We start from the raw sequence: 25,036 nt of genomic DNA, 5'->3' as shown, positions 1-25,036 counted from the left end.
ATATCTTTTCTTTGTACCATTACACTATTTACTGACAGCTAAAATCAATTTGATCATTTAACATTAAGCTGCACAATCCCTCGAGGCAGTCGAGGCAGTGTTGTCACATAATAAAACTGAATCTGAGGAATATTTTCTACATTTGTGTCTTGTCTGAGCTCTTTAACCAGCTGCTTAAAGCTCTGCTTTTCCACTATGTAACTGCACCAGAAATTTCCATCCACTGTTTATTCTTCCTCTCACATGGAGTGCAGCTAGCGAGCACTCTAACAATGCTCGGTGGGGTCATTTGTTTACTTTTAGGCAGCATATCACCAGCTGCTAGCATCTCCTCCTTGTGTGCCTTCATAGCCTGGCTGTACTCAGCAGTGTGTTTTTGTCACCAGTGGTGAAACAAGTTGTTTTCACCTTTAGTGGGGACAGTTTTCTTGCATAGTTAGCCAGCGATTGTGATGCGTTGGAGGGTGTTTAGGTAGCTTAGTGTTTAGGTGCACGTGGCTCTCGCTCTCAGACATGTCTGGGCTTGCGTTGTTGTGCATGCTAAGGAGCTTAAACACAGCTTTATCGATGTTGCTGGCTCACCTTTATCACCGGGACTAACCCTAAAATATTGACAAACAGTAGTTGTTAAAATAGTTGGTGTACTACTTTCTGTTTCCGTGTTTCACAGCTCTCTGAGCTCAGCTGCACTTATTGCCAGTAAAGACTGCCCTCTGCTGGTGTTTTTCATGCAACACATCAGTGCATCTCCATCAGTTGTTGGGTGGTTTGGTTAGGTTAGGTTTGGGGGGGGGTTTGAAGGTATTTTATACCATCCACTGAATTTTTAAGCACAGTTAACCCTCGCTGAGCCTGGTCCTGCTGGAGGTTTCTTCCTGTTAAAAGGGAGTTTTTCCTTCCCATTGTCGCCAAAGTGCTTGCTCATAGGGGTCATATGATTGTTGGGTTTTTCTCTGTATTATTGGGTCTTTGTCTTACAATTTAAAGCTCCTGTTAGAATTTGTTGCTGTTTAAATAAAACCGATCTCAACTGAAGTGTATATTGTTTGTGTTCCTCTCCAGGCCAAACTGCCTAACCTGAAGGATGTTGATGTTCGGTACACTGAAGCATGGTGATCGGCCAAGCTTTCGTCAACCCCTTTACATGCCGAGACACACACAAGCACGATCACACACTGCACACAAACTCACACACACATTACATCGACGCCATCATTACACCAGGAACCCTAACATCACCCGGCCTGAGGATCACCCCGTCTGATTAGACACTTGCGTATGAGGAGGAGCCTTCACCAGTTTCATCACCGACCCCGTCACCGGGAACGAACTTTGTGAAACTCATCGCTCCTCTTACCTCGAAGGCCCTTGTTGTTTTTGGTTTTTTACAAACAACATCAGAGAACGAGAGGACCCGATGTACTGAAATACCGGAACCCTGCTGTCTCTGTCCTCCTTTCATACGTAGTCTCTCAGTTTTCATAATCACTCTTTTTTTCCCTCTCAAACCTCTGCGTGTGCACCTCATAATGAAATCCCAAATCGAGGAAGGCTCCGCCCCCTCGGAGCCTCTCACTGGCGTTTGCCCCTCATGGAGCGAAGGCTGGATGCAGCAGCTCGCCTTCCAGTTCGTCTGTAATCCGATCCACGATGTAGCTCTCCCGACGGACACGGTCAACTGTTATCGAGTCCTCGCTCTCTCTTTGCTGTCAGTTTTCAGGATCAGATTCCGGCCTTTTCCACTCTTTCACTGGGAAAATGAGGTGCTACCTCAGAGAAAAGAAGACTGTGCCTACTCCTCATGTACAACTCGCGCAAAGGAGAAAAAGAAAACAAAAAAGGTTTTTATCAACTTGAATTAACATATTTTTCCAGACATCTGTGCTTTCATATATTGTGTCTTTCTATATAAAACATAAGGAGATGCCCACCTCCCTCCCCATCACCTCCCCAACGATGATATTTTGGGAGCTCTGCAGGAATGTCAAGGGTGATGGCAATATTTGGTCCTTTTTAAATTCCTTCAGCGTGCGTGCTGAGGCTCTCCCGTTTCTATTTAATAGGACAGTTGTGTAGCAGTAGCTGGGTGGTCTGGGACTGCCTGATATTTATAAGTTGTCTTTAAAACCTCTGACACATTGTCTTTCCTGGATTTCGTTGGGAGGCATCAAAGTACACAGCTTTTTGGTTTTTTTGCATCGCATTATCCAAGAAGCCCTCGCAGAGCGCCGCCGCACATGGACGCCCGTGTACCAAAGCCGCGGTGGAAAACTTCAGAGTGGACTTCTGAAATCGGACCTGTTTAAACCAGACCCATCACCAGCTGAGAGTTGTATATTTTCATATCCCCCTTTGCTGTCGTTTTTGGTCCCCACCTGCAGGTGCTTTGGGACGCTTTTGAAGCAAAGAACTCGCCAAACATCTTTACTCTGCTTTGTTGTTTTGAGGCAAACGTGAGCGTGGTGTTGCCCCCTGACAGCGTTTGCCTCTCCGACCCCCTTTTCTGAGGTCCGAGCGGAGGAGTCGCAGTGCCTCTAGCGGATGAGTCACTTGTTGTGTCTTTTTACCTGTCCCACGACCTGTTTTGAATCACTCTGCTGTATTTATATTACGCCATATCACGTGGATGACATTTTTAGGCTAATTCTTATCAGAGGATGGGACAAAATTCTTGTACATATTCGATCATAATAAGGGACGATCATAATCGGGGAGGGTGGGGCACCTTCTATTTGCCCGTGTACATTCCCTTAAAGTGTTGCCTGTTTGTTGTGGCAGCGTTTCATACGATGTGGTAACTGCCCTGACACACTGCAAGTCTGTCAGAATCTACTCTCCTCCCTGTGTGCGCGTGGTTTGGGCGGATTTGTCTTGGAAACTCAAGGCAAGCGCAACTGCATCCATCCATTTTATTTATTCGTGTCGACCTGGGGAACGCTCCAGATGCTTGTTGAATCAGAGGACAGGACGCCGTCCGCTACGAAGCGCTATGTTTCCTATTTATTGGGTGCCACGACAGTTTTCTGTTTGGCCTGTAGGTGCGGTTTGTGTACGGCCATCTTCGGGTCTAGCTTTAGGACATCGTGCTCTTTTTTTTCATATCCTGTATGATGTACATATGAGTGTATATAGTCGTCTTCTACCTTTCTCTCTTTGAACCATTTTTGAATCCTCGCCCTTCTTCATCTCGTTTCTGTATTTCTCTCAGCCTCCTTTTCTTCGGCAGGCTGTTGTTGCCTTCATCTTAACGTGTGTGGTTGTTTTTGTTGTTTTTCTTCTTTTCACACAAAGTGCTCTGTAATCTAAAAAAAATGTTTTCAATGCGTGTTATATTTTATGTTTCTCTCATTCGATCACTTTAATCAAACATTTGTTTCCTGTGTTTTTGTTGTTTAAGGTTTTTTGCACGTAAATGTTGCCGCGTCATCGGATATGTTTTTTTGTTTTTTTGTAATTTTGTTTTGTAAAAATACCATAAAGGGTTTGATCACTATCTCACCAGGTTAAGGACTGAAATGGAGAGATCCCATCCGGCTGTTTTGTGATTGGTCGTAGCCAGGATCTACCCATGAGCCTGCTGTTTGAGGCGGTTAAAGCTTTATTCATGTTGATTTTCTAAAACAGCCAATGACACTTGGCGCTTTTGGACTGAAGCCGAGATTTAATCATTTAAACGATGGCCATTTTTATATCACGAATCATATCGTATGTGGATCACGCTGACTGTGATCATATTAAATAAAGTTGGTGGTTCCACACATCAGCGAACCGATGATTCAGTCTGATTTTACTGTAGTTGTTTTTATCCCCGATTGAAGTATGAACGGTTTGACTCTATTTTAAGAGTGACATGAAGAGTCCTGATACCAATATCACGTTTATCTGGTTGATGTGAAGCCACAGCCATCGGCTGGTTAGCTCAGCGTATCAGGAGAAAAGACTACCTTGACTTTATCGAAAGGTAAAATAGTCCTTCCAATACAATACCAGAGTTTCAGATAATGAGGTATGTGCGAGTAATCCACGAGCTCAAGCCTGATCTAAACACTCAGTTTCAGAAAGTTTCTTTTTTCTGGTCTAGGGTCTTTATGATGTCATGATGGAGGAGGGAGGAGCTAAAACAGACTAGCAGGGTTTTCTCGCACTGCTTCCAAGGCACACAAAGGACGGGGGAAGAAGTCTAAATGGATCAAAACTCCAGCAACGCTATTAATTTAAACATCCTTGTTGCCAGACCACTGTGCTCGTGGCCTTTATGGGGTTGTTACAGGGTGTGCGACTAATGCTATTAAAATAAGATATAGCAGAAAAACAAACACCCGGTGGTCTCCTGATTGCGATTACAGCTTAGCAGCTTTTAGGCTACAAGCAACCTGAAACACAACACTGAGCTTCAGTGCAGCACAGGATCTTTTTCCTCCAGAGACTGTAATAGTAGGGAAAACTGGCTTAAGGTAACGAGCCCCTGGCTGTAGCTTCACCCTTAATCCCAGAGGTAATTCATCAAACTTGGCATGAAAGCAGATGAGCCCATTTCCCAGAGTGGGCTGTTTCAGGCCACGTTGACTTGTCCAAACTGTGAGCCTGGGGTCCAGCATGTTGAGATTATTATTATGTTTTTCTTTCTTTTTTTAAGTGTTACTATAGAACATGTGCTGGTTGAAAAGTACCGTCTCTCCTGTTCGGCCATGCCCCCTATTTCCTGTGGAGCTCACTGCGCTTTCCTCCCCGTTCATCTGTCACCTTTTTTAATAAAAAAAACATTTTTTTGTAAAGTTTCTACCACATCTGCGTCATGTACAGCTGTGCTCGAGTCTTAACCGTTGTTATGGAAGGAACAGGGTCAGACAAATCTGACAGACTGAAAAAAAATGCAACTACTTCAACTTTATTTCCCATTCCTTGTAGTAAAATCATTTTGTTGGCAGCTGGAAAAGGGGCGCCCATCATGTTTCTCTCTCTTTTTCAGTCTTTCGGTCGCATTGATCTGCTTCTCCTGCTGGGTTATTATTATTATTGCTGCTGCTGCTGCTCTGTGGCTGTTGTAATAAAAATACAAAAGATCTTCAACAGGAAAATAACAACTATGATGTGAAATAATTTCAATCAAAAATAAATTGTCTGTGAATATGTTATCAACCGCGTGTGTCTTTTTTTCTTTCGTGTTATTATATCAGTGTAATGGGGGAAGACATGAAGCTTGGGCTGACAGTGAGAAAACAGAAGAAACACAAAGGGTTTTGCAGGTGGAAGACACGTTTCCCTCATCTTTTTGGACAGTTTCTTCTCATTCAGCTGGAGTCAGAGTCACTGCTGCTAGCATGAGGCGATACCTGGACCCCACAGAGGCTGCACAGGTAGTCCAGCTCCTCCAGGATGGCACATTAATACATGTTTTTGCCAGAAGGCCATTTATTCTTCTCTTCAGCCTTCTTCTCAGAGCTGCGCGTCTTTGTTTGGTAGCATCTAGAGCCTCGGTTATCGACAGTTTGCTGTACCGCATTTTGACACCCTTCTGCAACTTGCATCAACATCTTTCCAGCCTTTGTCTTCCTCTGCTTGCATCCTTGATCTTATATCCAAGTGACAGTAGTGGTTTCAGTGATGCTAATAGTGGAGATGGAGCACAGGGCAGTGTTGCAAACATCTCCTGTGTTGGGATGAGCTGGGGACTCATTCTCTACCTCGAGTCCAGCCACACTCTTCATGCTCAGTAGATGCATCTGTTAGCTGCACTGCTCATCTACCAGGGTTGGCTCATTACTTCCATATTGCTCCATACTGTACTTTAGCCTGTGGATCTCCAGCTCCTCTGGATATTACAATCTTTATGGAATATGTTTTGTTAAAAATTGTAAGTGAGCAAACTTACAGGTAATTATTTCCCCAGTGTCTGATGGAGGCCTTGCTCTTTATTTGTTCGAGGTCTCTCTACGCTCCTCTCGTCTTTCTCCTCACTTCGAGCGTTTGGCCTACTGCTGTCCCTGCAGCCTACTTTAAAATGCAGTGGAGCAGAAAACGATGCAATAAATACAGATAAAGAATATCGTTCACCAAGCATACTTTATTGACTCAATTCATGAGGAAGTCACAGAGGAATTATGGGAAAGCTATAACCACAATCTGCCTTCATATTAAATAGAGGAAACACTCACTGCATGAGATTACAGATCGGATTTCCACATCAAACAAACATTGTGAAGAAAAACGTCACACTGGTGAAACTGCACAGCAAAAACACAACAACACATTCAAGAGGACTAAAATGAATTAAACACAAGCTCCCTGGCAGCAGGACAGCCACAGGCACTGCAGTGAAACCTTCATTATTTTAGACTCAGCTCTTTAATTAAAAATAAATACCATCAGTGTAACATGATGCAGTTTGATAACAGACTGAATGCAAACATATCAAGCACAACGCTGGCGTCTCGGACCGTTGTAATGGCCTCTTACATTTCCTCCAGCAATTCCATATTTCAAAAACTCCAAAACATTACAAACAATTTTTTTCAATCCTAAATAAATAGAAAACCATTCGGGCTACTGGAATGTCGCCATCTTTGGTGGAAAGATGGGAAAAAAAAGATCTTCCAGATCACAGCTCCCATAGCAAACATTGATAGTAGATTTAAAGCCTGCTGCTCACACAGGTTAGACAAATGAGTCCTCAGGAGTAAAATTTACTGTTGTTTATCTTCTTTTCCCTTGACCTGCACACAAAGATGGACAGATTGAGAGCAGAGAGTAACAAGTATCACAAATTAGCTGTCATATATTACAGTATATGTACATATTACAGTATGCACCATGAAACACAAATTAGATAATCCACCAAAAAGCTGTTTTATGGATGGAATTTCCTAATCGGTGAAGTGAGTATAAACTCTGGAGTTGATTCCAAGCTCGCCACTTAAATTTGGAAGCTGTGGCAGTCTAAGGACCTCAACTGAAGTGAAGCAGGCCATCCGCTGACGGCAATGAAATAAGTCTGATAGATAGGCGGGATGTTAGCAGCAGCAAAATCAACCAAAATATCACTAAGCTTGGCAAAAGACCCAAAGACAACTGACTAGACTGTCGCTGCTAGAGTATTCCTGCACTTTTCAGACTTACCTTGGATTTTCACCAGTGCTGCCCTTCCTCATGAGGTTGTTAGTGGGCTGGGCCAGGGAGGATCGCTGAAGGTTGCTGTGTGTGTCGTACAGGAAGGGTTCACTCAGCTCTGCCTGCTTCTTCTTCAGCTGGCTGGAAGACGAGTACAGCTCCTCCTCCGCTTTCTGAATGATACGTGCGAGTCAGGAGATCACAGAAATCCCGCCACAGTGACATAAACGTCGATGCGCTCCGTGTGCGTTACTCACCCCGGCCTGCTGCACACTGATGTAGACCAGAAGAGAAGCTAGCTCCAAGTCTTCACTGTAGCCGTTCTTTAGAGGGACAGAGCGGTAACCTGTGGAAGCAAACCGAAACATTTCATTGACTTCATTTTTTCAGATTGCCTTGATTTTTGTTATAATTTGATTCATTCATGGCATCATGTTGTGTTGGATTTTTAAAATCACATTTAAAAATAACATTTTAATTTAAATAATCTTTCTTTTATAAATCCAGTTTTTATTTTACAGTCTTAAGCAGTAATGATGGACCTAGTTTTGTTTTTACAGAAATACAACAAAACGTTGTTTTCGACGTGACTGTATGAGTTGTGTTCCCTCTAAACTCAAAATGCAATAAAATGAGTCACAAACTAATTTCCAAATGAGGTCACTTCAGTGTGCGGTGTCAGTCTTTTGTGGAATTTCAAAATACTAAAGTCCGCTAAAATTAGATATTAAAGCTACGTCATACTCAGAGTGGAAATTCCCTGATTACAGAGAATCTAAAAGTTTACACTAAAGTCTTTGACCAGAGACATGAGCTAGCCACTGTCTAATATTACTTATATATCAAATAATTCAGAATTGTTTCACCTCTTATCAGATTCATTATTTCTAATTTGAGAAGTGGAGTGTCTCCTCTTATTAAAAAAAGAGCCCTATACAAGAAAGTTAACACAGATACAGAAAGTACACCTGTGAGAAAACTGGTGAACATGGAAATTAACTTGAGGTCCACATGATATAGTTCTCAGGTGAAAGTATTCTCAGTGTGTATTAAATCTTGCTTCTAAGTAACATTTAGTTCATGTAATAATGATAACGAGCACTAGTTGAGAATGACGGTAACAGAAGCTGCGTGTATGACTTCCCACCTGAGCGGAGGCCTTTCACAGGAAACGTGGCCTGAGCCAGAAAGTTGGGGTCTGAGAACATGTCCTCCTCGTTGACGACGAAGCGCAGGAAGGTGAGTTCAGGCTCATACACACTCAAGACTACGCGCTCTGAGCCTTTCCACACTGGGTTCAGACCATTGTCACCTGCAGGGGGCAGAAACGCGCAAAGATTTAACCTGTGAGATTTATCCCCGTTAAGTCAAAAGTCCCCAGAGGCTCAAGCTGAAAAGAGTAAAAGTTCCCGCAGAGCTGCAGCTAAGGCTGAAGGTGCTCGAGCTCTGATTATTTCAAGGTTTTACATTATTATTATATTTTGTGGCAGACAAGCTCTCCCGGGTCGTCCCGCCTTTTGCCCTGTGAGAGGTGGGATAGGCTCCAGCCCCCCACGTCCCCGAATTTTTCCACTGTGAGATCCAAAGCCCCACAAAGACGAGGCACATCTCATTGTTGACATAGATACACAACAAACACAGTCTTATTAAAATTTTACCATAGATCTTCTTTCAAATCTCTAATTCCTGCTGAATGCGCCGAAACAACGAACAAAAGCTACATTTTTAATAGATGTATCAAAAATGAAATAAACTAGATGAAATAGAGGAAAATAGAAACTTTGCATCTCCTTACGATAGACGATGGTCTTGTACTTCTCCTCTGTGTGCCCGCACAGCTCGATCTCCACGAATGGACTGGCGATGCTGCGGCCTGGCTTCGGAAGGTGTCTGGCAGCAATCACCTGAACGGGGTGAACACAGCTGCTCTTATTCGCTGCACACCACCGAGCCCAAAGTGCATTTTTGTACTTAAGTTGACCCTAAACGCGACTGATAATAATGACAGAGGCACAGAGTGTGTGTGTGTGTGTGTGTGTGTAGGGCATACCTTGACCACAATTTTGTATTTGACTTCCTTCTTCTCCTGATGAGGGTCGTAGCTATCCATGCGCATGAACTCCGGCTGCAGCACGTAGCCCGTTTGTCCGTTCAGACTGAAGAGGGCGTTGTTCAGCTGCATGTATTTATCTGGGTGGACACATTAGCATTAGCAGGTCTTAAAATGAGGTAAATGTAACTTTAAATGAATCCCAACACGTGACACATTGCACTGTGACATTATTTATTGAACAAAGACTAAGACAAGATGCTGAAGTAACGTGTGAAAAACTTTGACTCCACCATGAACTCCTTTCATGTATTCTGGAGTCAGATGTGAGACCATCAGTCCCACAGCCCGACTGAGATGCTGTGGTGGAGCCTTCACGGAGCTTTTGATTTGATTTGATTTGATATACCTTTATTAGTCCCACAAGGGGAAATTTCATAAGGCTGCCGACCTATTGCACGCAATGGCAGCGCCATCTTACCCTCCGACCATACATACATTACACAAACATCACATGGGGAAGACAGGTCAGAGAGGTATAACAATGGAAAATGCACAACATGAGGAAAGATAAGGAGAAAAAAATAACTCCCCCCAGACTGAGCTCCAACAGGGAGATCAGTTTGAGAACAGAAAAAAAACACCTCTGCACATAGCACATGAAAAAAAAAACTCTTAATACACCAAAAAACACATGACAAGCAACAGGGGTGGGTAAAGGGTGAGAGACAGCCGATTTAGACAGTACATCCGGGCCTGCAGCCTATGTGCTGGTCTCCATGATCCACCGTCAGCATCGGAGGGGAATAAGTGTCGAAGGCGTTTGGAAAGGGAGGGGGGATGAGTGTACATCTGCATGTGTATATATGTCTGTGTGTGTGTGTGTGTGTGTGTGTGTGTGTGTGTGTCCAGAGTTCAGCTGAGACAGTGTCCTTCGCCCTGCCAGGCTAAGTAAACAGTCTTCCAGCCAACCCAGGTGGCCTTGAATAGAAAGGGAAGAACAGTCTAAACACAGTCGTTATCAGGGTGTTGTTGTTCAGCTCCAGCCTTGCAACCACAGCTGGCGCCGAAGGGGTATCCGCATGAGTGATGGTGCTTTTTACTTTAGTGCGAACAGCTCATATGAATTTCCAAGCAGTTCTACAGTCGAACACTGGTCTCTCAATCTCCCGTTGGAGAGCCGCGAGCTTCGCCATACTTACGCTCAGAGATGTTATGCCGAGCGAGCCCTTCCGAGATGTAATCCAGTCTGCACTCAGAGATCTTATTCTGAGTATTCACAGCAGCCGTAGCCTTTCTAAGATCTTATCCGTGCTGCACTCAATGAGCCCATTTTGAGAAACTCACGCCTCTTCCCATCGTTTCAATCCCAGCGGGCAGCCTTGTGGGGGTTTGAACAGCCGGTTCCGCTTCCTTAGTTCTCCGGTAAGTCAGGGCCAAGCCAGCTCCGATCAGCCAGAACCCTGTTACCATGGTTCCGAATAGGTAGATATCTTCAGCACTCAGGCTCACCCAAGCCCAAACTTCTCGTTGAGAAAGGGGTGTCAATTGCATTCAGAGACCAGTTGATCAAATCCATAATTCTGTTTTAGGTTTTAGAGAACAGACTGTGAGAGAGCTGTGGATAAACGAACCGAAGCAACGGCGTAAAGAAGAGTGGGCCAACATGTTTGTTAAGCTCCCACAGAGAACAGTACAAAGACTGTACAGGCTACTGAACCGTGGGGTGGACACACTGCTTCTGCATGTTGGCTTAGCCCTAGTTAACTAAATAATGACACAGTGTCAGGTGTTGTTGTTCATCTCAGCTCGTATGAACCCAAATGTAAGACCTGCTAAAGACTAGATATATTTTTTTACTGTGTCCTGACACTTAAATCCTTACTAATAGATAGTGTATTTTCTCTTTACCATGACTGTAACTAGGCTCAAAAGACAAAGACATAGTGTCTCTAAACACATAATATATGGGTTTATAAAGCTATTCATAGCCAAAGTACAACATATAAGTGGAGTAATATACTGAAATAAGCATTCAGATACTACTAATAGAAGATTTCTTGTGTTAGTAGGATGTTAAATACTCTATTATTTTCCATTTTTTCCCTTTTATTTCCTCAGACTTATTTATTTCTGCATTTTCATGTCCTTTCATGTGCCAATCCTCGTGTTGCTCAACCTACAGGCGGAGGTTGATTCTAATTTTATATGTATATTCTGTCATATATACAAATATTTTAGCGTGTTTTTGCACTTTCTGCTTCTCTTGAATGTTTTCTTGTCATAAGAAATTAAATAAAAAGCCCTCGAACTGTCTCCTGATAAATGAGCACTGCTGTACCTGCTGTTTGGAAGTTGAGAGCCACCATGTGACAGCCGAGGGCCCACATCGGGTAAGGGTCGTAGTTTGAGGACTCGACGCGCTGGCCTTTTGGGTAGATACGACTCAGAGCTTTGCGGTTGTACTGCAGGAAGTCTTTGGTGCGGCTCTTCCCTGGAAGCTTGTTCTCCACGAAGGAGCGGACCTCCTTGTAGCTGTAACTGTCTGCAGAGACAGGAGAGAGCGGAGAAGTTCAGTGGTTCAGCCGCCTCACCTTCGCTGCTTGCTAAGGGAGGGAGCTGACAATTAGTTAAAGCGAGCTAAACAAATTAACTGGTGGACGAAGGATTTATTCCAGAGGGATGGTTGTTTGGGGACTAGTCAGTGAAAGGATGCACATCTAAACTGCATCTAAACCCCATCCTCTCACACATTTTGACTCAGACAGTCAGAAATATTATAATTCTGATCATTTATCAGCACATATCCATATTTTTATATCTTTGTATAAAAACAAAGCTGACAGTTGATAACCTTAAAAATGTTCTGCAGTAGATCAAAAACAGAAGAAAACCATGAATCAACATATGAACATTACCTGATGCTGCTGAAGTGAAGCAGAGCAAAGTTACAGAGGTTTGATTAGAGACACAGCTAAGAGCAGTTTGACATCATTTGTAAAAGTTTACATTTCTTCGGTATTGAACAGCAAAATTAGGCTTTCATGTCGGAGGTTATTTTTGCATGATAAGCAAGCGAATAATGCAGAAAACAGAGATTTGAGATGGTAAACTGGTCTTGAAGTACACAGAGAGAGAAAGTGCTGCGCAGGAAGTGTGATTTTATCATGGTGGCAGCAAAACTGCCAAAATAAGAGGGAATTCATGAGAATGTTTATCAAACATTGCACAGTTTTGATCTTCTTTTGCTGCTGGTTCTGTGAATTTCGATCAGAGAGTGACAAACACTGCAAACTTGTGACTCTTTGTGTTTGCACAGTCTCCACTGCCACATAAAAACCAATTATTTCTAGATGTGCAATGCTGCTGAATAAGAGGGCCCAGAGAGCTGTCTCAGGCTGGTGTGTTATAATTCACTGTTAGGTTGACTTTAATGATCCATTAAAGGTTTTTTTCTCACTATTGATGTTGATCGGCTCCATAGGAATAAAATTTAACTGAATTTATCCGAACTGGATGTCATGCTCAACAAAAATGAACAACAAGCACAGAACTTAGAAGCTGGTCCATCAGTTACAAATCCTGCTCACTTCAGCACACCATACTGTTTTCTTTTCAGTAACCACACTCCACATGATAAGTGGTGGTCATCAAACGAGATGAGTCATTGTGGGTTTTGGGGCTCTAACAATGAGTGGCCATGGTGTGGCATTGTTTCATGTGACTGTGCCCACTTCAAATAGGTCTTTTTCTGTTTTTTGAAAGTAAAGCATTTAAAAATGAACCTAAATAGTATCAAATAAATGCAACATAAAAGCTTGTTGTACAAGGTGTTTTAGGTACAACGACATTAAATAAAGGTTTATAGACGCGTTCAGATTTAACCACGTTTTTTTTACTTCAGGTGCTTTTTTTGTTTTTTGCAGATCTGATATTTGGAAATGTCACCCAGTTATTCTGAACCTACAGAAATCAATTGTGGTGCGAATGTAGTTTTAGCATCTATTTCCAGATTGAGACAGTGCATCACAGGAAACCGTCTGTCTTTAGATCTTTCCTTTTGGTCACATCCTGTTTGTTCAACAACTTGTGGCTGAATACGGTGAGTTTCCTCAGCTCAAATAATTCCTCGGCTAGAAGGACTCATTTTAATCAATGTTAGAAACTGTGTAGTTACAGGAGTCACGGACATGTATTTCAGGATAGGACCGGTAAAAGTATCTAAAAGCTTTTGTGACTGCAATTATAGTTTTTAAATGGTGTAATGTAAAGAAAGTTTAGCCACCAACTAACATAAAAAATAACATCTAAAAGTCAGAAATGAAGAAGAAGGTGACTGCTTATTCATTGCAATTCACTGAAATGAGATACCATTTCAAAATATATAAAAGGTAAAAACGATACCTGGTTTAAATTTGGCAGTTGGCCCTGTAAAGGTCACCTCCTTCTGTCCCAAAACATGTCATTTCAGCTGTGGCCTACATAACAGGCCCGGCACACCAAACACAGTAACTGGAATTAGCAGCGGTCAGGCACTTTTACAGTTATGAGCACCGTGTGGCCCACCAGTCAATCAAAGTGACGTTTACTAAACAGATGAGTTATCAATAAATGCACCGATCAGGAAAATGTTGTTGCAAGCTAGACAGGGAAATGTTTGTCATTCCAGGCTTTTTTAATCCTGCAAAGCTGGGTATGAGTATTGCCTATTGCAGTACTCATAAAGGCACTTTTCATCTAAATTTGTGGTTTCATTTTTCAGGCCTGGAGGCTGTACACTTTGTACAATAACTATGTTGCTTTTATAACTGGAGATCTGGAGAAAAGTGATTCAAACACAAAGCTTGAATTCATCTTACTGTGGCATGGAGTCACAAAGGTAACACCGCATTCACCAATGATTTAGATTCTTAACCTCAGATTAAATAAGTGAGGCAAGGTTTCATTCTAAAGTAGCGTGCAAAAGCTTCTGTCTGCATTTCACATGTGAGTTGACACGTATTTACCAAAGCGGTCCTTCTCTTTGCTGCGTGGCTGACAGTAGACCACCACCTCCGACATCTCCTTGGCAACCTCTGCCTTCTTCTCCACTTCCACCTGTTGTTTCATCTGATATCGGACAGAAAAACAAGTCATTTCCTGTTTGCACTGTAATGTGGACAGACCACCTCTGAATATAGACGCCTATGTGGTTTTGCATCTTGCACTTTGCTTCGGTCAAACTCTGTGCTAGCTTAAACAAAAACAGATTCCCGACAATATAAAACCGTCCTGCTCACATAAATGATGCGCTTGTATTTCATTTCTTTGCAGTTATAGTTTCTTCAGTTATTATGTTTTACATTAATTTTGTATATTTTTAAATTACAACAACATTTGTCTCAAATTACGTTACATTGTGAGGTAATGACCCTAAAATATCAGATAAGTTACCACATGATCCTCTGTGAGCAAGCACTTGGTGACGGTGGGAAAGAAGAACTCTCTTTTAACAGGAAGAGAGCACCAGTAGAACCAGCCCCACTGACTGAACAGAGCATTGTGTGTCTCACTGTAGCCAGTTTTTGTCGTTGTAGTTGTTTCATATTTTTTCACTTTTTTCTGTATTTCTATAAAGTAACTTTGTATTTACTTGTAGTCACTTTGTATCCTGTTTAAAGTCACATGTACACAAGCCTAGAAACCATTGGATGACACTCCGGTTGCTAGGGATGGGTTGCAGAAGGTTACCTGCTGTTGCCAGGTGAAATTGCTGCATACACTGCTGCACCAAAGACCTGCTTGTGATTGCTTTGGTGGCGGACAGATTCCTGCAGTCACCAGTAAGATTTGCATTGGTTGGTTTCAGCATTAAAGGCAGAACTTTGGATGCAAACCTTCTGTTTTGTGCTGCAGTTTTTCCAGTTACACTAACGCTTGGTGGTTAGTTACCAACTGTTTGCATACAAGTTGGTGTCTTCCATGCAATCTACAGGCAACCGTGGCAATCAGCAAGTGACCAAAGTCTGTGGTTGCTGGTGGTTTTGGTGCAACCTCCAGCAATCACATCCCAACGGGTTTTATGATGCGGGCTCTGCTTCCACAGAAGCATATTGCACTCACCTCTTGCTCCTTGCTGTACTGCTTGTTCGCTGCTCTCTGAATAATGTCCCATGCCACCTTGTACCATTCAAACAGCTCTTCCAGAGAACCTGCAGTCAAGTCAAACTGCAGACTGTCTTCATCCTTGTCCTGCAAGGTCACTGCATGGGGCTTCCCGTATTTACCATTCTTCACTACAAAAAGGAAGACAAAGAGGCCCAGTGATGTTTAACTCCCAAACTTTGTGCAACCTTTGAGGAATCAGGATTTAGTCAACGTGTATACAAACCCAAATGCAGTAACGACACATTTAGTCCAAACTGAGTTAAATCCAAGGAAAAATGCTCAGGACTAAACTGGGCAACGCTGCTGTGTATGTATATTAACTGTGCTTTTCCATTGTGACTGTGTGAGACACCAAGTTAACGAGTACTCACAGTTTTGAATGTTGCATTTGGAGATGTCCACGACGCCCTGACATAGTTCACCTAGTGGGTTATCTTCCATTTCCTGTTTTAGCAGACATCACAAATAGAGGTTGTTTTCAGTTACTTTCCACACTGATACAGTACAGTTGAACTCTGACCTGACTTCTAATCTTTACCTGCACTCTGGTGACATGCTCGGTGTTGCTGGACACTGGCTCCACGTAGTTAGCAGGAAAGAATAACTGTAACTTTCCACCGTGGTCTCCTCTGCACCTGTAATGAGCAGAATGAGTCACTTCAGTTCAATTTAGTTTTATTTATATTGCACCAACTCAAAACAACAGTCGCACTCAAGGTGCTTTATGTGTGAGGCAAAGAGCTATGAGCAAGCGCTTTGGTGACAGTGGGAAGGAAAAACTCCCTTTTAACAGGAAGAAACCTCCAGCAGACTGAACAAGAAACACTCACGAGAAGCCCCAGCAGCCTAGCGCTGTGCAGCGCAGCAAAGGGAGGATTGAGGGTGATCAGAACCACAAGTAAGCCCGTGGTCTGAGAGCAAAGTGCTCTAATGGAGTGATACGGTACGATGAGGTCTTTAAGATAAGACGGTGCCTGAGTATTTAAGACCTTGTATGTGATGAGAAGGATTTTACATCACTCTGAGACAGGATGTTTCTAATTTTAGAGATACCGTGCAAGTGGAAGAAAGCAGTCCTACATATTTGTTTAATATGTGCATTGAAGGAAATTGAGCGCATGGAGAAAAGACAGAACACACTATGGGAAGTACCCTAGCAGCCTGAGTCTACAAGTAAGTCTGCAGTCTGAGAGCATTGTGCTCTGTTAAGACAATAAAGTACTAAGAGATCTTTAAGATATGATGAGCCCTGATCTTCTAAGCCTTTGTCAGGAGAAGAATTTTAAATTCTGCATTTAACAGGGAACCAGTGAAGAGAAGCCAATATAGAAAATATATGGGCTCTATTTTCAGTCCCTGTCAGTATTTTGGTGCAACTAAAGGCTTTTCTGGCAACTTTCAAAACAACATGAGAATAAGGGAATTACAGCAGTCCATGTAGCTCATGTCTGACAGATAACTTCTGTGAGTGAGGAAGACTCATGAGCGCATTGGAATCTGTCAGCTAAACATGATTCAAACCAGCACAGTACATTTTGATGACGTCTTCTACACTGTGTAATAAAGCATCTCAGTCAGTAGCATCAAATGCTGCACTGAGGTCTCAGATCTAACAATAGAAGCACACAGACAAGTCCACTGCCAGAGGCCAGCAGAAGGAGATCGTTACTTAAAGATTGGTCTCTAATTATCTAAGACAGCTGCACTAAGAAATGGCTTTCTAATTATTTAATTACATCCACCCTGAAAGTCAGTTTGTATGTTGCCTGTTAATAAAGTTAAACTGATCAAATTTAAAAGCACTAATGGTAAGACGTGGAGTCTAATAGACACAGCGTTCATTATTAAAGTTAGTTTAGAGAGGTCAGTAGGAGAGAAAGAGTCTAAATAATAAAGTTGCTGTACTTAATGATACTTCTGTGTAAGTTAATGTGAAAAGTCCCGTTTGTCCTTTGTGAGTTTGCAATTAGCCATGTTTATGTAAGGGTTACTGAGGGTTTAAAGTAACTGTTGTAATCATTTCATTTGTAAATTCAATCAAAAAACTACACACACACACACACACACACACACACACACACACACACACACAAAGAAACACAAAACAACAACAAGAAACAGAATATGTAAGAGAGACACAAAGTGACTAGGCAAAGATACACCAAACAACTCCAAAGAAAAGAAAAAATCCACAACAAAAAACACAACTACCACAAATAGACCAAAAGCGCTACAATGAGACACAAGATATCTAAAACAGACACAACAAGAAAAAAGCACAAAAAAGAGACAGAAATAATAAGAAGACAACAAGTTGCCTAAAGAAAGACACAAACTAGCTAAAAAGCAACACAAAGTTGTTACATTAAGATACATCAGCAAAGACAAAAAGCCACTTCATGTCACTTCTAATTGAAGTCCAATTTTATTTTGGAGGGCGGAGGGCTTTCTCCACATCTGTGTCACTAAATCAGTCCATCGCCACGCCCACCACGTACATGCAAAGACACAAACTTGCGTGTGGACTCACCATCCATCAGCCTCTTGGGACACGTTGTGTATCAAAGCTCCTTGTTGAAAGCTCAGCTCATCTGGCCTCCTCGCCTGGTAGCTGTATAATGCCTTCACAGTATTTTTAGGCTAAAGGAGACAAACACATAGAATCAAGAACGTTAAAGGAACGATAATCAAAGAAATTTCAACAACACACCAAATGACCAAATCTGACTGCATACACACCAGCGAGGGCTCGATCTCATTGGGCTCCACATACGTCTTCACGTCATATAGAGAGGCACAGTTCTTCTCCTGTGAAACACAGCACACTTTTAGAAGGATATCATGACCTGACGCTGACCTTAAATGTTCTGTAGTGGTGCTAAAACAGTGAGCAAAGTGAAATTACAGTAACTACAGTAAATGTTCTGAGTTTAAAATTAGAAACCTGCCTCAGACTGATCACCATGTATTTTGAACACTGAGGAATTTACTGGCTTTGCCACAAAACTTTGCTGAATGTACAGTCAGAGAGACGAGCAGGAACTCTGGAACGAGCATGGCAGTAAATATAATAAGTGATCAAATACTGATTTTTTTTTCTCGTTTTATTTGTATTTTTTTTTAGAAAGTTCTATGGTGGCCCTGAGAGGGCAAGCACAGTCTCCAGAGTCGTACACAGTGAGGATGTAACACTATTAACAAGATAATCGACCTCTGTGGGAGCAGTGTTCGGTATAGGCACGTGGGATTAAAGAAGATAAAAGTGGACGATTTACATCCTCAAACTTATTTACAGCACTTTCAGAAAGACATCTACTGTGAGGGAATGTATTCCCCACTGCTGTGTAATCCATTATTGTTCATTTAAATGTTATTAAGAAATGACCAGACAAAAGTGGGTTCATGGGGAATACTGTTAAATGTTCAGTTTCTATGGCACGTGTCAGAACAAGAGCCATAGTGTGATAAAGTGCTGGGGGGCGGGGCTATTTTACTAAACTGGGAAACAAAAAGAAACTGTACAAAACACAATGATTGCACAGAGACGTGCCTGAAAGGGGAGGATTCTTCAGCGTTGTGAGGCAGACAAAGATGCAAAGTAATGTGTGTTTTAATCACACAATTCATATAATACTGCAGAGACATGTTTGCTAATAGCCATTTACTCTTAGCTTGTCACGTCCGCAGCTGTTCCGTTGCGTTATTGTCTCCCAAAAACATTGAGTTTCCTTGTGTTTTGTAGGCTTTTGCAACATTTTTCTAGCTGTTAGTGTGTTTGAACACTTGGGGCTGCCATAATTACCAGTTTCTCAAGCGCAAATGATTCACTAGTTTCCACAAACTTATTGCAACAGTGGCAGAAACTCTTGAAACTCACTGTGCTGAAGCGGTCGACCAGCTCGGGCGTGACCGGGTAGCGTAGCTTAATCTTGCGATACAGCGGCTTCTTCTTAAAGTAGTTGACCAGCTCCACGAGGCTCTCGAACTCCGTAGTGGTGCCCAGCAGATACATGTTGCCCTCCTTCTGGATGCGGCAGTGTTTCACCTTACCGTCACCTCTGAATGAGAGAAGTTGATAACAAATAGTTATGTTTCCAATACTAAACACATCATGCAGATGGTCACGGTGCTTTCACGATAGGCCGACTGCAGTGTGTTTTGGCTCTGTCACCCTGAGCATCAGATTTAGGTTGGAAAACACACATTTTAGCCCAACCTTGTCACTAATGATGTCCGAGGATCAGTGTATGAATTAGAGGCAAGTTTTTATTGAGATTACAGTCACATAATGAGGCGTCATCAACGTCATTTCACCTGTATGAAATGACACATTTTGGTGGAGATGCATTTGTTGAATTTCCTTTAGTATGGGTACCTGAATGTGATGGCAAAGGAGTCTGGTTCTCCTTCTCTCTGCCGGATGAGAAAAGCTCCATCTCTGGGAATCCTCATTAGGTAATCCTCTGCCTGACCTCTGCTCAGGTTACTGTAGAACCACCTGCTCCACACAAACACAAGGAGGGTTACACCCTTAAACATTTATGTGGCATGTCTGCTTATCAGCTGATGGCTTGGCTTTGTCAGAAACAGGAGTTTTTTTTCTTCTGCTTATAAAAAAGGCTGAAAGAAGTGAGAGGGCAGTTACTATACATCCGTGGGTGTGCATGTGTGAAAGTGTGAAAGTGAGAAACCGAAGCTATGCATATGTGTGTGGGACTGAATGTGAGATGTAAAGCTTAGCTCCAGTAACACAACTAAAACTGAACATCGATGTGGAGCCCTGCATCAAACAAGGGTTTGGTTTTTTATTATAAGCTGAGAAGTCGTTATTTCTCATCACACTGCAAAATGATTCAGCACCCTCTGATGTCTGTGATGCATTTTAGCACTGTGGGACAAACCCTTCTTGCAGATGTGAGTCAGGTTTTGGTACGGCATCGGTGAGGCGCAGCTCAAAGTCCTGGCAGCGCAGCGGGTTGTCTCTGTAGTGCTGGATCAGGGCGTACACGCTGGGAAAGTGCAGGTTTGGCGTCAGGTAGAAGGAGGTGTGTCCGCCCTCTGTGACGGAGCGAATGCGACAGTGCTGCACCCTCCCGCTTCGCCTGAAACACGTGCAAACAAATGACAGAAATAATGACATCTGCATCACTGCAGCACCGCTCAAACATGTGGACACACCTACTCATTCAAAGCTTTCTTCTCCACTGTAGCAGAAACATGAAGCTACCAAAGCATTTACAGCTGACCTATTCAGGGTCGTATTCAAGTCCAGGCTCATCCCACCGAGCTGAACCGATGCCCTCAGTTTGGGTTTTCTGTTCTAAAGTGTAAAGTTTGGATTACAGTTTTTATTTCGTCATTGTTCTACTGTGACCTTATTTCCTTAATAAATTACTGAGTGTCTGGTTTGTGTTTACTTCATGATTTTCTAGGAATGACTTCAGTCCTTTGCCTTTCTGGTCGTTGGTTCTTGTATTTGTAGTTAGATGTAGTTGTCTCCTTCGCTCTCACTTTTCTATGTTCCCCCTCTAGAAGTTCATTCATGTTTCAGCGTTTCCTTGTTTCAGTTATGGCTGTTGTTGGTTTCCTGTTTTACTTTGATAGTTAGGTTTTACTTCCTCCACTGTCTCATTGTCCTTAACAGTTTCTTTGTGTCTCTGTGTTCAATCCCCACTATAGAGTGTGTGTGTGTGTGTGTGTGTGTGTGTGTGGCCTCTCTTGGATGGTCTGTTTTCACTGCTGTGACCCCTTCTGTGAGGTTCCTCATTATCCTCATGCTGAGGAATTTTGTTGGAATTTTGTTCCCTGGATTTTTCACCCTTTTGTTGGGTTTTTATAGACATTACCACCAGCTTTTCAGTTACACTCTGACTTTGTTCCTTTCTGTTCTCTGGTCTAAATTCAGGTCCAGCTTTAATGCAAACTGTGACACACCAGGATCTCGATGCTTTATTTTTACTCTTGGTTGCGTATGATAGAGAGGATATCTCCAGCATAGTCGATCTAAGGCACACAGCTCTGGCTGTGAGCACAGAAGCCCCGCCCATTTGCTGTTTAAAACTTCCACTTGTGAAGGGCAGCCAATCAGTTGAAACTGCTTCTTTCACACAGAGGATGATTTCAGTGCCTTACTTTAATGTCACATTACATTAAACTTTAAATTGAGGAAAGGTAGATTAAGTACAAGAATAAAAATATAGAACTGAAATAAGCATAACAGATCCTCTTTGAACCACATGAATCGAACACAGCGTGAAGCCGCGCTCAGTTAGCTATCCTGGCAGCTGATATAAAATGTGTCAGTTGAACTGCTTTAGCCTGCAAACAACTGCTGTTGCTTCTGCAAGCCGCTTTGAAACCCACCTCTGTGAAAGCGCATGGAAGGACAGGGTGTGCTCACCCTGCTCACTGCTGGCAAACACAAATCACTGCAGATAAGCAACAATCCTACTTTAATTAAAGTGGGGAAAATTTGAATTTTTTGTTTTTCATATTCCTTAATGTAAATGATGATTTTATTAGTGGAATTCATTTAATTACTGGGTAATGTCATTAGTTATCTTGTATAAAGTCAATATTCCTATTCATCATCTGCACAAACTATTAACGAGCACAGAAACCTCAAGGAAGGTTGTTTAAGTGCAAAAACTACTGAATACAGATGAAATTGACTCCTATGAGCCCCACAAAGGAAAGCCAGCAGTTCCCTCTGCTGCAGAGAAGAAATTCCTCAGGCTTATCAGAACCCTGCAGTTAACAGCAGCTCAGATTAGAGCCCACATCACTGCATGAATCAGGCTGTCAGGTGACGGTCAATTTTTTTTAGAATTCAGGTTTATTGTGTATTTCGGTGTTTATTTATTGTTGATTTAGTGCCTGTTTAATATAGTGTACATTTTATATAACCTTTACTGCACTTTTGTCAGCTGAGGATGTTTCAGATACAAACATCGAGTGAACAAACCTGATGTCTACCTCCCTAGAAATGTAACTACACCTCAGATCGATGCAGCTCACAGGTCTTGTGCTTGGTCTTTCCAGTACTACCATTCCTGTCCGCTTCCTGCTACTTTCTCACCACAGTTTTGAATTTATCAGTGAAACAATAACAATCATCATCTCAATATAAGGAATAACAATCATAGCATTAATATAAGCACCGACAAATGTCATGAGGGAATGCAGAAAGAAGTGGGAAAAACTTGAGGGACAAATATATTTGCTCCGGAAACACAGAGCCGGCACCCAAGAGGGACAAAATTCCACATTTGATTTGCTTCCATCATGGCTGGCACCGCATGTAAAGCACTGGACATGATCACACAGTAAACAGCAGGCACAACGTCGTACGCTCTACGAAGATTCCCTGCAGAAGTCTGAATGTTCAAGGGTCTGTTGAGAGCTTTAGAAACTGACACTCAACGATACGAACTGTTTGATTTCTTAAAAAACACACACAGTGTCTGTGCTTCCCACCATGGAGAAGGAGATGTGACGGTCAGATAGCAAGTATAGCACACACTACAAGGCACATTCTCACAGCAGAGTTAACCAAACTGTACATTTTCTGAGCCCCATTCTCAAATCTTTCACCCTTCTCATTTTCTACACTACATCACACCGAGGTCCGACCCTTAGGAAGGGAACACATAGAGGGGGAAGGACAAACAGAAATTAGTGCTGGTATGTAATTCTGATGAAAAAACATGGGACAATGTACCAGAAGGAGAGCGTATAGTCTGTAACGAAGGTATCGCTCTGTCGGACCAAGAAGGTGCCGTCTCGTCCGCCGGTCTCTTTACAGTACTCTTGGATCAGCCGCTCGGCCATCTGCCTGCCTTCCTTCATGCGACCGTGGAACCACGGCTCCGAGCAGTGAAGGTCCTGATACTGAAACGTCACAAAAACAAAAATTTTAGCAGTACTTTTCTAAATTATTGTAAAACTTCTGTTAATAACTTGGAGGAGTCAGGGTTAGGGCTCCAGCATTTCTCGCTAATGACGAGTGAATCACAAAAACTCTATCTTAGCCATCTATAATCATAAAATGCTATTTTTTTATTACATGAGTAACAAGAATCAAATGAATTAGGAGGAGCTATTTCTCTGCTATTATTGAATGTATGTTTTAAAACCAAATACTTAGTACTTTTACTTTAGTATCATTGTCACTGTAGTTTGGAAATAATAACTAATCTATTGCAAATTTTAATATAAGACATCTTTCAACATCCCCTTTTGGCTTCTTTACAGCTCATTGCACCACATGTCCAAAAAAGACTTTACACATAAACCTGATATTTGAAGTTTGCTACTAAACTTTGGTTTATACCTTCCTGGGATCCTCTTCCTCATCCTCGTACTCTTCTGCGTAGTACAGCTTGTCGTCAGAGATCACACAGTAGTGCTTGTTCCAGCGCTGACAAAGAGAAATGAACATTTACATTTCCACCTTCCAATGCAAAACATGTCACTTGTTCAGGAAGCTTTTCAAAGAGCAACAGGGACACAAAGCATCAGGCGCTGCTTTCGTTCAGTGAGGTCAATGAATTACAGAGAGATGACAAAAAATTACAGACGCACAACGAGCACACAGCACAGCGCAGACACAAGTCAGTTTGTTACGCTACACTACTAATGCAGCAGTTTAATACAATATTATCATAATAGAGGCAAAAAGTGACAAGAGTGGCAAGAACCGACTTAAATCAAGAGAAATTCATTTGATTTGACTGGATTTAGCTACATTTAGATGACATAAGTCAACACATTTAATCTCAAAACCTCAAACCTCTTCTATCAATGGCACACACTGATATGTAGGGTAGTACCTGATCCACAGGGTCCCAGATCTCCAGGTCTCCTTCTTTCTGTCCCTTTCTAACATCCTTGACGGTAAATCCTCCCTCCATGTTGATCTTCTTGTGCTGCTCAAATAAACCAAGGAGAGCACCGTTTTCAGGAATCTGTGACAAGTCGTTTCCACTGACGCGTGCATGCGCTCAGACCACATTACCTTGAGTATGATCTTGCCCTTCATCTGCGTGGGTGAAGGCAGCTGCTCGGCCAGGTGCTCCACGGGATCGATCAGCAGTTTGTCTCCAAATACTTCTCTGAAAATACGAGCCATCTGACGCTGCTGATCTATAGGGCAGTGCTCCTCTATGGACAGAATCACCGGGAACCTGAGACAACAAGACGTGGTTACCGAGATGGTTCTGATTGGTCCAATGAAAAAAACAGAATCCCTTCACAATGAATTAAGAGAGGCTGAAAAAAAGTTCTTAAATCATCACATTGAATCGCTGCTTCTCAGACCTTTAAACTGTAATGTTGATTTATCTGGATACAACATCAGCTTATATTCAGATCTAACAGTAGTCAAAGGCAGCATTTTTTGAGTAACACGCCTGGTTGTTTTGTTTCTTACTCCGAGGTGACAAAAGCGTGCTCGTTTATCGCTCTGACCACATCCTCAAACTTGATCTTCGTCGTCCTGCTCCAGCCGTGGTAAATGATTGGCTCCCCGGGGCCCTCCCAGCAGTCCACTGTTTGTATTCAGTAACACACAAAGAGACACTGTGAACACACTGAGTGAGCAAGGAATCTCAGAAACTCTCATTAAAAACTCTTGTTTTACATGTGATGGTATGAGTCATTTCCAAAGTTGAAGCAATCAACCGTGGTTGATTCATCAACAGTCAACGTTACTAAGCATTAAATAAAAGTTGG

The 25,036-nt window shown here is 42.3% G+C and overlaps 2 protein-coding genes across 4 annotated transcripts in view; one reads left to right on the top strand and one right to left on the bottom strand.

The window, feature by feature from the left end:
• cmip (c-Maf inducing protein) overlaps positions 1-5,135 on the top strand; it is a 42,886-nt gene extending 37,751 nt beyond the window's left edge. For both annotated transcript variants that reach the window (XM_005449215.4, XM_013265392.3), the window contains one exon: positions 1,063-5,135. In XM_005449215.4, coding sequence (XP_005449272.1) covers positions 1,063-1,116 — 54 coding nt within the window. In that variant the 3' untranslated portion in view covers positions 1,117-5,135. The remainder of the gene's footprint in view (positions 1-1,062) is intronic.
• Positions 5,136-6,044: 909 nt separating this feature from the next.
• Positions 6,045-25,036, bottom strand: part of plcg2 (phospholipase C, gamma 2) — a 45,880-nt gene continuing 26,888 nt past the window's right edge. For both annotated transcript variants that reach the window (XM_005449213.4, XM_005449214.3), the window contains 21 exons: positions 24,735-24,852; positions 24,321-24,489; positions 24,136-24,231; positions 23,637-23,723; positions 23,025-23,194; positions 20,206-20,406; positions 19,680-19,802; positions 19,182-19,362; positions 18,044-18,112; positions 17,835-17,944; positions 15,843-15,939; positions 15,676-15,748; positions 15,260-15,432; positions 14,164-14,266; positions 11,499-11,702; positions 9,158-9,297; positions 8,903-9,011; positions 8,255-8,419; positions 7,365-7,453; positions 7,117-7,280; positions 6,045-6,713 (listed from right to left, as the gene is read on the bottom strand). In XM_005449213.4, coding sequence (XP_005449270.1) covers positions 6,671-6,713; positions 7,117-7,280; positions 7,365-7,453; positions 8,255-8,419; positions 8,903-9,011; positions 9,158-9,297; positions 11,499-11,702; positions 14,164-14,266; positions 15,260-15,432; positions 15,676-15,748; positions 15,843-15,939; positions 17,835-17,944; positions 18,044-18,112; positions 19,182-19,362; positions 19,680-19,802; positions 20,206-20,406; positions 23,025-23,194; positions 23,637-23,723; positions 24,136-24,231; positions 24,321-24,489; positions 24,735-24,852 — 2,684 coding nt within the window. In that variant the 3' untranslated portion in view covers positions 6,045-6,670. The remainder of the gene's footprint in view (positions 6,714-7,116; positions 7,281-7,364; positions 7,454-8,254; positions 8,420-8,902; positions 9,012-9,157; positions 9,298-11,498; positions 11,703-14,163; positions 14,267-15,259; positions 15,433-15,675; positions 15,749-15,842; positions 15,940-17,834; positions 17,945-18,043; positions 18,113-19,181; positions 19,363-19,679; positions 19,803-20,205; positions 20,407-23,024; positions 23,195-23,636; positions 23,724-24,135; positions 24,232-24,320; positions 24,490-24,734; positions 24,853-25,036) is intronic.

Source organism: Oreochromis niloticus, linkage group LG7 (assembly GCF_001858045.2).
Source record: "Oreochromis niloticus isolate F11D_XX linkage group LG7, O_niloticus_UMD_NMBU, whole genome shotgun sequence".
Taxonomy (NCBI): Eukaryota; Metazoa; Chordata; class Actinopteri; order Cichliformes; family Cichlidae; genus Oreochromis; species Oreochromis niloticus.
Note: the sequence above shows the minus strand (reverse complement) of the source record. Positions and strands in the feature narration are given on the sequence as shown.